A 12,220-nucleotide genomic window follows, 5' to 3' on the forward strand; every position below is an offset into this window, starting at 1 on the left:
GACTGGCCACACACATCAGTGGAAGAAACAGAGGCAGTATTCGTACCCTGGACGAGTGGTCAACACGTGGAATGTACTGAGAGAGGAACATGTCGACGCCAACTCCATCCACAACTTTAATGACAGGTTCAAGAACCACCAGAATAGTTAAGTTATAGTATAACAGATGCAACGAGGCTAGTAGGCTGGGGCTAGAGAGCTAGAGCTCACTCCCAGCTAGTCACTGATAGGTAAAAACCCACATCTCCCTCTTCAACTCTCTCTACTTATTCTCTTATCCATCACAATTCCATTTTATTACGAGTGGTCATCTCCCATTCCACTTTGATGCTTTCCCTTACACCTATTCCATATCCCTCTTCACCGTGTTCCTCGGACGCCAGAAGCGTCAAGTACTTTCTTCAAGTATCTGGGTTCTAGACTCATCAAAGCAACAAGAGACCCAAGAGCAGCCAGCTACTTTTCCCCCCAGCCCATCTCACGTTTTCCAGGTTCCTTCCTGGACATCCTCTTGTCACCTCTCGGTACACAGTGATTACGTGCCAAGATGGCTCATCCCCCTACAGCTGAATCCCCAAAAATTCTTTTAAATTGGACATATAAATTACCCACTTTATTATTTTTCCCCAAAAGGATAATACTATTTGTATTTAATCGTAAAATAGTAATGAATATATCCATAATATATCCTTTGGTTTAGTAGTTTTAAATACGATTGTATATGTATTTATACAAACTTTTGAGTGATTATACATTTATTAGTAAAAGGAAGGTAATGTATTTTTATTACAAAAGTTTATTTGTAATGTTGAGAAAGGGCACCTCTAACATGAACAAGGTCGTCCAGAACCATGCCAAGGTCGTCCAGAACCATGCCAAGGTCGTCCAAAACCATGCCAAGGTCGTCCAGAACCATGCCAAGGTCGTCCAGAACCATGCCAAGGTCGTCCAGAACCATGCCAAGGTCGTCCAGAACCATGCCAAGGTCGTCCAGAACCATGCCAAGGTCGTCCAGAACCATGCCAAGGTCGTCCAGAACCATGCCAAGGTCGTCCAGAACCATGCCAAGGTCGTCCAGAACCATGCCAAGGTCGTCCAGAACCATGCCAAGGTCGTCCAGAACCATGCCAAGGTCGTCCAGAACCATGCCAAGGTCGTCCAGAACCATGCCAAGGTCGTCCAGAACCATGCCAAGGTCGTCCAGAACCATGCCAAGGTCCAGAACCATGCCAAGGTCGTCCAGAACCATGCCAAGGTCGTCCAGAACCATGCCAAGGTCGTCCAGAACCATGCCAAGGTCGTCCAGAACCATGCCAAGGTCGTCCAGAACCATGCCAAGGTCGTCCAGAACCATGCCAAGGTCGTCCAGAACCATGCCAAGGTCGTCCAGAACCATGCCAAGGTCGTCCAGAACCATGCCAAGGTCGTCCAGAACCATGCCAAGGTCGTCCAGAACCATGCCAAGGTCGTCCAGGACCATGCCAAGGTCGTCCAGAACCATGCCAAGGTCGTCCAGAACCATGCCAAGGTCGTCCAGAACCATGCCAAGGTCGTCCAGAACCATGCCAAGGTCGTCCAGAACCATGCCAAGGTCGTCCAGAACCATGCCAAAGTCGTCCAGAACCATGCCAAGGTCGTCCAGAACCATGCCAAGGTCGGGCTCTGACACAAGGTACTAATTACCTGATGGATACAAGCCGCAGGAGACGTCCTCAGTGCCAGATCAAAGGTCATTTAGTGGAGGGGCCGCGAGGCTACCGACTATCATCACCGGGTAAATGAAGCAAGGATGGGTCGAATGAAGCAAGGCTGGGTCGAATGAAGCAAGGCTGGGTCGAATGAAGCAAGGCTGGGTCGAATGAAGCAAGGATGGGTCGAATGAAGCAAGGATGGGTCGAATGAAGCAAGGCTGGGTCGAATGAAGCAAGGATGGGTCGAATGAAGCAAGGCTGGGTCGAATGAAGCAAGGATGGGTCGAATGAAGCAAGGATGGGTCGAATGGAGCAAGGATGGGTCGAATGAAGCAAGGCTGAGTCAAATGAAGCAAGACTGGATTGAGTGAAGCGATTAGGCACCAATTGTCAACTGTTCGCCTCTCTTCACCCAGCAGTAACTGGGTACCTGGTTCTTATCCGATTGGTGGGTCGTGTTCCAGGGGGGGGAGAAACTAGTAGGATAAGGCTTACCATGTGCTATAGTCAAGGAAAGCTCTAAAGGGGCTAATTAACAGAAGATAGAAGCCATATGCTCCTGTACCCACTTGTGTAGAGAGAGAGAGAGAGAGAGAGAGAGAGAGAGAGAGAGAGAGAGAGAGAGAGAGAGAGAGAGAGAGAGAGAGAGAGAGAGAGAGAGAGAGAGAGAGAGATCAGAACTCCTTTCACCAATTTAGGTGCGGTTTGAGACACGTTTCCTCGATTCAGCAAAACTCGACGAATTCAACATTTTGAAACCCAGGATATCAGAGACAGCGCCCCAATGGCTAGAACCTCCTGAATATTACTAAACACAATCAACATCATCAAATCGAACATTGGCAGAATCAAAACAAACCATGACGTCACTACCACAGCGAATGCGCTCATTGGTCACTTGAGGCCCCCCTGACGTCACCAGAGTAGAACGAGTCTACCCGAAATATTCTTCCCGCCACTCGCTAGCCCAAAACAACACACACACTCGCCCTCCTCCAGTATGGCGGGGTGGATATATCAGGTTAATCCCTCACTGTCTTAGGAATGATGAGTCTGCCAGCCGCGCTGTCTGGGTGCTTAGTAGCCTGACATATTATAATACACAATGTTATGGCTAGGGGGCCCCCCAAAATGTTGTTGGGGGGATAGAACATCTATTCTCTTTATCCCCTCCTATTCATTCATTCATTCCTATTCGTATACCTCATCTTTCTCACCATTTATGGTTGTTTTCGTCACCCTTTTTTGGTATATTCGTCTCTCTCGATATATATATATATATATATATATATATATATATATATATATATATATATAATGTTTTTATTATAATAATGACTAATAAGAGTAAATCAGCATTATAATTAATTGTTTCTTTTATATTTCATTGTAACTATCGTTAGAATTAATACACATTTATTGTGTATGTTGCCATACACAATAAATACATTATACACAACACGGCGCGTCAGGCCTCGGTAATTAAAAGGACGGTAAAGATTATTGCTTTAATATAAAGATTAATATAAAAGAAACAATTAATTATAATGCTGATTTACTCTTATTAGTCATTATTATATATATATATATATATATATATATATATATATATATATATATATATATATATATATATATATATATATATATATATATATTAAAATTTCTGAAGTTGCCTTTAGGGTCTAATATAGACCGGCAGACTCGGAGCAGAAGCGCATATTTCTGCCTTCCTCTGAGTACGGAATTTCTGCTTAAGAATCCTTTTACTAGGTGTACACAGATATAGTGAATCTGTGTACTCGGATATAGTGAATCTGTGAACACGGATAGTGAGTCTGTGAACACTGCATAAGTCGTTATACTGACTTATGTTTATTTATCCTATATATAAATATATATATATATATATATATATATATATATATATATATATATATATATATATATATATATATATATATATCGCCTGATGTATCCTTCCAGCCTTTTTGGGGTAAATGTTCCGAATAACAAGGAAGGTACATACAAAATATTCCCTCAGATAAATTGGATTTGCAGGAAATGTTTCTGCTGACCCGAAAGCTAAATTTATAGCTAAATAGTGGAGAGAGAGAGAGAGAGAGAGAGAGAGAGAGAGAGAGAGAGAGAGAGAGAGAGAGAGAGAGAGAGAGAGAGAGAGAGAGAGAGTAATGTTAAGTAATCATCAGTGAAGTGGTCCGTTAAGCCAGGAATGACTATACCACACACGGAAGCACCACCACCACGCGGCCCAACCTGTCTTCACACTAGGCTGGTTAAAGCGGCGGCCGTCCTCCCCCCCCCCCCCGAAGCATTCATCAATTTTAACATACTGTGTATTCAAAATTGGTTTGTTCTCATATATAAATTAATATTCTTATACATAAAAATTCTACGTATAGTTAGGCGTAGGTTAGGTTAGCTGTTTAGGGTCTGTTGGCGATTATTTGTCTTCGAAGCACGTGGGTGAGGGATTTATAGGCCTGTGGTTCGAACAGAGGACGTGAGGGAAGCACTTGTTCTGGGAGTGTTCGGACGTCATCAGTTGTGAGTCGTGTGTAAACCGCTTTTCAATCAGAAACAGGGGGAGGGTTTGGCGGCTGGATTAACGAACTTGGATCTCTCGAGCATCGAGGGCGGAGACGAACGGTGACCACACAAACACACAACAACAACAACAACTGCAGTTGTTGCAACTGCAACAATTATGAGAAGGATTAAGACAGAGGAGGACAGCTTGAGGCTTCAAGAAGACCTGGACAAGCTGCAGGAATGGTCGAACAAATGGATGTTAGAGTTTAACCCAGGCAAATGTAATGTAATGAAGATAGGGGTAGGAAGCAGGAGACCAGATACAAGGTATCACTTGGGAGATGAAATACTTCAAGAGTCAGAGAGAGAGAAAGACCTGGGGGTTGATATCACGCCAGACCTGTCCCCTGAAGCTCATATCAAGAGGATAACATCAGCAGCATATGCCAGGTTGGCTAACATAAGAACGGCCTTTAGAAACTTGTGTAAGGAATCTTTCAGAACATTATATACCACATATGTCAGACCAATCCTGGAGTATGCGGCTCCAGCATGGAGTCCATATCTAGTCAAGCATAAGACTAAACTGGAAAAGGTTCAAAGGTTTGCCACCAGACTAGTACCCGAGCTGAGAGGTATGAGATACGAGGAGAGACTACGGGAATTGAACCTCACTTCGTTGGAAGACAGAAGAGTTAGGGGGGACATGATCACCACATTCAAGATTCTCAAGGGAATCGACAGGGTTGATAAAGACAGGCTATTTAACACAAGGGGCACACGCACTAGGGGACACAGGTGGAAACTGAGTGCCCAAATGAGCCACAGAGATATTAGAAAGAACTTTTTTAGTGTCAGAGTGGTTGACAAATGGAATGCATTAGGAAGTGATGTGGTGGAGGCTGACTCCATACACAGTTTCAAGTGTAGATATGATAGAACCCAGTAGGCTCAGGAACCTGTACACCTGTTGATTGACGGTTGAGAGGCGGGACCAAAGAGCCAGAGCTCAACCCCCGCAAGCACAACTAGGTGAGTACAACTAGGTGAGTACACACACACACACACACACACACACACACACACACACACACACACACACACACACACACACACACACACACACACACACACACACACATGCACACACACACACACACATGCACACACACACGAGAGAGACAAGAAGGAAGGGAACTATCAAGGGGGAAAGCGCCAAGCCATTACGACTATATAGCCCAAGGAAGGGATCACAATAATTTGGGATTGGGACGGAGGGGAAAAATGAATTGTGGCCCAACCACTTGTGAACACTCGGGGGATTGAACACCGACCTGCATGAAGCGAGACTAACATTCCAAAAATGTTAGGCATCTCATCCAAACCCACAAGATAGCAGCCCTGGATCACCTGGGGACTCTCTCCGCTCAATAGCCGCTATCCCCCGCTATCCTGACCTAATTAAGAGAAGCTGCTATCCCCCGCTATCCTGACCTAATTAAGAGAAGCTGCTATCCCCCGCTATCCTGACCTAATTAAGAGAAGCTGCTATCCCTGCTATCCTGGCCTAATTAAGAGAAGCTGCTATCCCCCGCTATCCTGGCCTAATTAACAGAAGCTGCTATCCCCCGCTATCCTGACCTAATTAACAGAAGCTGCCGGTGTCTGTCTGTAAGTTGAGAAGTTCTGAAATTCCTGGCGATGTGAAACTATTTGCTGCGTTTCATGAATTCATTTTGTGAAAGTTTCTGCCACAATGTTTGGCAATCTCGGGTTCTTGAGGTTATCTTGAGATGATTTCGGGGGCTTAGTGTCCCCTCGGCCCGGTCCTTTGGCCAGGCCTAGCTCCCGCCAAACACACACCGAAACTACGACGTTGGTACAACGTTCGAACAAGTTTTAACACCTCCTAACCAGTTATAACAACCAATATAGCTTGTTGTAACAACGTTCTAATACGTCATAAACACGTTAAGCCAAGATGTAACAACTTTATTACAAGTTGTAACAAACGGAAAATAGAGACAGTTTCGGTTTGTGTTTCCAGGGGCTCCACCCCCAGGAAGCAGCCCGTGACAGCTGACTAACTCCCAGGTACTCTGGTCTACTGTTCACCAGTCAGTGTTTGTTCTGTTACATCAAAACATAGTTAACGAGGCCAAACTGGTGTAAATAATAAGGAGAGCGGTTAAGGCCAGAGTGACCAAGCCAATACTGACGTCACAGTACGCCCGTGAATTCTCTTGAGCGACGCTACTGGTTCCTCTAACCAAGAGAGGAACTTGGTGTACCAGACGCCGGAAACGTTCATACCAGATTGATCGATTGATGAACATTATAATCCACTCGAAAGGTGGCACGGGCATGAATAGCCCGTAAGTTTATACTAGCTATGTTCTTTCTGGCATTTGTGCGCTAGACTGGGGTCCCCGGCGGTGTCAGGAGTCAGGCGCTGTCTCCCTCCACCTCTCTGCTCTCTTCCTCAATCTCCCACTCTCCCTCATCTTCGCAATCTCTTATCTCTCTCTCTCTTCCTCTCTTCTCACCCTCATCTACCACCTCCATTTTCCTCCTCGCGGGGGAGAAAGATCCATTTTCTCCCCCTTCCTCTATGAGTAATGATAGTTAAGGGGGAACTATGCCCTCATGTCACGAAACTATGCCCTCACGTCACGAAACTATATGCCCCCTCTCATCACGAAACTATGCCCTCATGTCACGAAACTATGCCCTCATGTCACGAAACTATGCCCTCACGTCACGAAACTATATGCCCCCTCTCATCACGAAACTATGCCCTCATGTCACGAAACTATATGCCCCCTCTCGTCACGAAACTATGCCCTCATGTCACGAAACTATGCCCCCTCTCGTCACGAAACTATATGCCCCCTCTCGTCACGAAACTATATGCCCCTCTCGTCACGAAACTCTGCCCGTTCTACCGTTCCTAATGTGCTTCCTTTATTTTTGCGTATCACCCCCCTTGTGTGGTTCCTGGTCGCTCTTATCAAGGTTGGACGTCTTTTCCACGTCCCCCCCCCTCCCCCCCCGGCGGCGGTCGTTATCTGGGAGAAGTCTTGTCCGCTTCCTCTAGGGGTCTTCTGAGACAGCGTCGAGGTCCTCCTCCTCCTCCTCCTCCTCCTCCTTCTCTCAACAAAGTTAGATGGCCTCGTTTGACTACAACTCCGCTGCTATATCAACAGCTGCTTCGTCTTCTTCCTTTGCCGCCTCTTCCAGGTTCGTATCCCGGTCACCTCCCTGGCCTAGCCTCCCTTTTTTCCCCAGTTTCCAGACACACATAAGATGTGAGTTTGTGTTTGTTCACGAAAATTTTCCTATTTTGCACGGGAGAGCTGAATGAGTGTTCATCCCAGGCCAGACTATATCTGTGAAGGGCCCCGAGGTATACCCTCCAGTATGGCACCTTCTTGTATGGCACCTTCTTGTATGGCACCCTCCAGCTGGCTGTCTTGTGGCACCTCACCAGCTGTGGCACTCTCGCGTTACATCCACCTCGACTGGTTATGGCACATCGACAGCGATGCTGCCTGCTAAGCCGGCGTCGGATCTCCATCCTAACAGACCAGCTATTAGTCTGTCTCATATCCCTTCCAAGTGTTCTCTAATCATACTGAATTAGCAGCTTATTTCTGATAACTACCCCATTCCCATCAGCCTTCCCCAGTACGCCCTCTCATTCTTTATATTTACGAAGGTGATGGTGACGATAGTGGTGGTGATGGTGTTGATAGTGATGAGTATGGTGAAGGGTTTGAGGTTGATTGTTAATGATAATGAGCCTTAACAGGCCAGATAGACAATGAAAATGGTGAGGAATGATGCTGATTGCTCACTCATCCAGTTTCTAGCCTGACCCAGTAAGATGCATATCTTCCAGACTGGGAAGGAGGAGCATGGAACAGGAGAGAGAGAGAGAGAGAGAGAGAGAGAGAGAGAGAGAGAGAGAGAGAGAGAGAGAGAGAGAGAGAGAGAGAGAGAGAGAGAGAGAGAGAGGGTGTGTAAGGAGAAAGGGTTACTGAAGGAGTAGGGGAAAACGGGAAGGGGGAAGAGGGGAATGGGAGGGGGAGAGGAGGGGGGAAAAGGAAGGGGAGACGTATGAATGAAAGACAAAGATATATGTAAAAAAAAGGATGGGAAAGGAAGACCAAATATGGAAAAGAGACATATGTAAGGGACGCGGGATGGGAGAGTGGTGCAGCAATGAGTGAGAGAGAGAGAGAGTGAGAGAGAGAGAGAGAGAGAGAGAGAGAGAGAGAGAGAGACAGAGAGAGACAGACAGACAGACAGACAGACAGAAGAAGATACGGTATGAGAGAAGAAGCGAATTGAAATTTTAAAGAATAAAAAACACGCCTGGAACAAACAGTAATAAAGCATAGTCTCTTTTTTATTTCCTTCCTCTGCTAAATATTTTTCTTTACCTCCTCCATCTTGTGAGAGTGTGAGTGAGCACCCTCACAGCATCCCGACTCTCAGAAAAATTCTATGAGACTGTGAGTAAACACCTCACAGCAGCCCTGTGAACCCTCAAGGGGGATTCGAAACACAAGCGGGGAAGAACAAGATGTAAAAAATATCTTCCACCACCAGACAAAAAAGGGGCGAAGAGGCACAGAATCCAAAATAAGATACAGAATTGAATTTCTCGCGGATCGGACGGACTGACACAAGCGCTCAGTGTGAAGTTCAAGTCTCTTGCGGGGTGGGAAGGGGGTCGTGGGGGTAGGGGAGGGGGGGAGGGAGAGGGGGGGGGGTGTTGCTGTGGTTGGTAGGAGTTAAAGTTTTAATATCCGCGCTTTTGAAGACTCCGGCGGTAGTCTCAGACGTGTCCAGAGGGAGGGAGAGAGAGAGAGAGAGAGAGAGAGAGAGAGAGAGAGAGAGAGAGAGAGAGAGAGAGAGAGAGAGAGAGAGAGAGAGAGAGAGAGAGAGAGAGAGAGAGCGAGAGAGAGAGCAATTCTTGAAAACAACAGCGAGTCGCGTTTGTTTGTGGGAGAGTTTTACCTTGGAGTGTGTGTGTGTGTGTGTGTGTGTGTGTGTGTGTGTGTGTGTGTGTGTGTGTGTGTGTGTGTGTGTGTGTGTGTGTGTGTGTGTGCATTTTTAGCAGCAGTAATGATTTTTAAAAATGCCAGAATAAATAATACCTCGACAGAATATTAAAAAACGGTAGAATGTACCACGAAACACACACACACACACACACACACACACACATTCACCCCCCCCCCACACACACACACACTTATAGGGTGGACAAAAACAAACAATTTAGCACGGGTGGAACACAAACAAGGGGACACAGGTGGAAACTTAGTACCCAAATGAGCCAACAGGGACATTAGAATGAATTTTGTCAGTGTCAGAGTAGTTAACAGATGGAATACATTAGGCAGTGATGTGGTGGAGGCTGACTCCATACACAGTTTCAAATGTAGATATGATAGAGCCCAGTAGGCTCAGGAATCTGTACCCCAGTTGATTGACAGTGAAGAGGCGGGACCAAAGAGCCAAATCTCAACCCACGCAAGCACAACTCGGTGAATACAACAAGGTGAGTACACACACAAACACCACATACATGCACACGCAGAAAGAATTAGGTTTCTAAGTAAACAACAACACGGTTTAGAGAATGGAAATCATGCCTGACGAACCTCGTGGAGTTTTATGATAAGGTAACGAAAATAAGGCAAGACAAAGCAGGATGGGAACATTGTATATTTTTGGACTGCTAAAAAGCCTTTGATATATATATATATATATATATATATATATATATATATATATATATATATATATATATATATATATATATATATATATATATATATGTATGTGAGAAAGCTGCATGAACGCGCAAGCCATATATCAAAGAGTTCTTAGTGATATATATATATATATATATATATATATATATATATATATATATATATATATGTCGTACCTAGTAGCCAGAACGCACTTCTCAGCCTACTATGCAAGGCCCGATTTGCTTAATAAGCCAAGTTTTCATGAATTAATGTTTTTTCGACTACCTAACCTACCTAACCTAACCTAACCTACCTTTTTCGGCTACCTAACCGAACCTAACCTATAAAGATAGGTTAGGTTAGGTTAGGTAGGGTTGGTTAGGTTCGGTCATATATCTACGTTAATTTTAACTCCAATAAAAAAAATTGACCTCATACATAATGAAATGGGTAGCTTTATCATTTCATAAGAAAAAAATTAGAGAAAATATATTAATTCAGGAAAACTTGGCTCATTAGGCAAATCGGGCCTTGCATAGTAGGCTGAGAAGTGCGTTCTGGCTACTAGGTACGACATATATATATATATATATATATATATATATATATATATATATATATATATATATATATATATATATATATATATATATATATATATATCTTTCATTTCTGTGTTTTTTCCCAAATATTTCAAATCTGCCTTAAAATGCCTCGGAGGATTTAGAGCACACACAAATGCTTTTAGATCAAGAGAGTTGTTATTTTGAGTGTAATTTGCGATGCTGGTCGCCTCAGACTCACTCAATAAGATGAATCTTTGTTGCTGGATGTTTGACATCGTCAACTGCTCGCATATGTGCAATTTCGCCTGGTTTGCATGCTCCAGATGGCTCGGGTTCTATATTGCAAGATACTAGGGGTTCAATGTTGGAGGAGACTATAGGGTTCTATGTTGGAGGAGACTATAGGGTTCAATGTTGTAGGAGGCTATAGGGTTCTATGTTGGAGGAGACTATAGGGTTCAATGTTGGAGGAGACTATAGGGTTCTATGTTGGAGGAGACTATAGGGTTCTATGTTGGAGGAGACTATAGGGTTCTATGTTGGAGGAGACTATAGGGTTCTATGTTGCAGGAGACTATAGGGTTCTATGTTGGAGGAGACTATAGGGTTCTATGTTGCAGGAGACTATAGGGTTCTACGTTGGAGGAGACTATAGGGTTCTATGTTGGAGGAGACTATAGGGTTCTATGTTGGAGGAGACTATAGGGTTCTATGTTGGAGGAGACTATAGGGTTCTATGTTGTAGGAGACTATAGGGTTCTATGTTGGAGGAGACTATAGGGTTCTATGTTGTAGGAGACTATAGGGTTCAATGTTGGAGGAGACTATAGGGTTCTATATTGTAGGAGACTATAGGGTTTTATGCTGTAGGAGGCCAGAGTTGCCAACCTCGGGGCGTTTGAGAGGTCTAGGTAAGACGTTTACACACACACACACACACACACACACACACACACACACACACACACACACACACACACACACACACACAAGAGCTTTTCCCCTGCACAAGGCTCAGGATATTATATTCGCTGAGGCAGCAATTGAAATTTGATTTATTCAAAGGACATGCGGCCGGGAACACGATGGTGGTGGCGATAGTTGTAGCACGAATGGTGGTGGTGGTATTGAGTATCGAAGTCGTAGTGATATTAGTTGTGTTACTAGCGGGGGGTGTCTGATAGTGGTGGTAATGACTGTACTGGTGGTAGTATCTATAGTTACTCTAGACACAGTCATAATTGTGGTGAAGCTATAGTGAGTGTAACAACTGTAGCGTCTTAAAAGAAAGTTTACGATAAAGTATTGTACATACGACATAAACCTACAGGAACTGATATATAGTTAGACGACAACTTAAGGCCATACCTGAAGTTCGTATAAGCAGACAGGCAGACAGACCAGCAGAGAAACAAAGAAGCAAGCAACAGGGCAAGCAGGAAAACAGGAAGTCAAGCAGGTAACCCAGGAAGCCAGCCAGCAGGAAACTAGTCAAGATTTACAATACCAAGATACTACAACAACTCTACAATACCAAGATACTACAACAACTCTACAATACCAAGATACTACAACAACTCTACAATACCAAGATACTACAACAACTCTACAATACCAAGATACTACAATACCCTCTACA

General features: G+C 44.4%; 2 protein-coding genes across 2 annotated transcripts in view; both read right to left on the bottom strand.

The window, feature by feature from the left end:
• The window catches only part of LOC123757574 (FMRFamide receptor), a 687,359-nt gene that overhangs the window by 116,726 nt on the left and 558,413 nt on the right, over positions 1–12,220 (bottom strand).
• Positions 797–1,648, bottom strand: LOC138366336 (heterogeneous nuclear ribonucleoprotein M-like). The gene has a single exon (XM_069327368.1). It carries the CDS (start codon positions 1,646–1,648, stop codon positions 797–799), a length of 852 nt encoding a protein of 283 aa, XP_069183469.1.

The sequence above is a fragment of the Procambarus clarkii genome, chromosome 19 (genome assembly GCF_040958095.1).
Source record: "Procambarus clarkii isolate CNS0578487 chromosome 19, FALCON_Pclarkii_2.0, whole genome shotgun sequence".
In the NCBI taxonomy this organism is placed as follows: domain Eukaryota; kingdom Metazoa; phylum Arthropoda; class Malacostraca; order Decapoda; family Cambaridae; genus Procambarus; species Procambarus clarkii.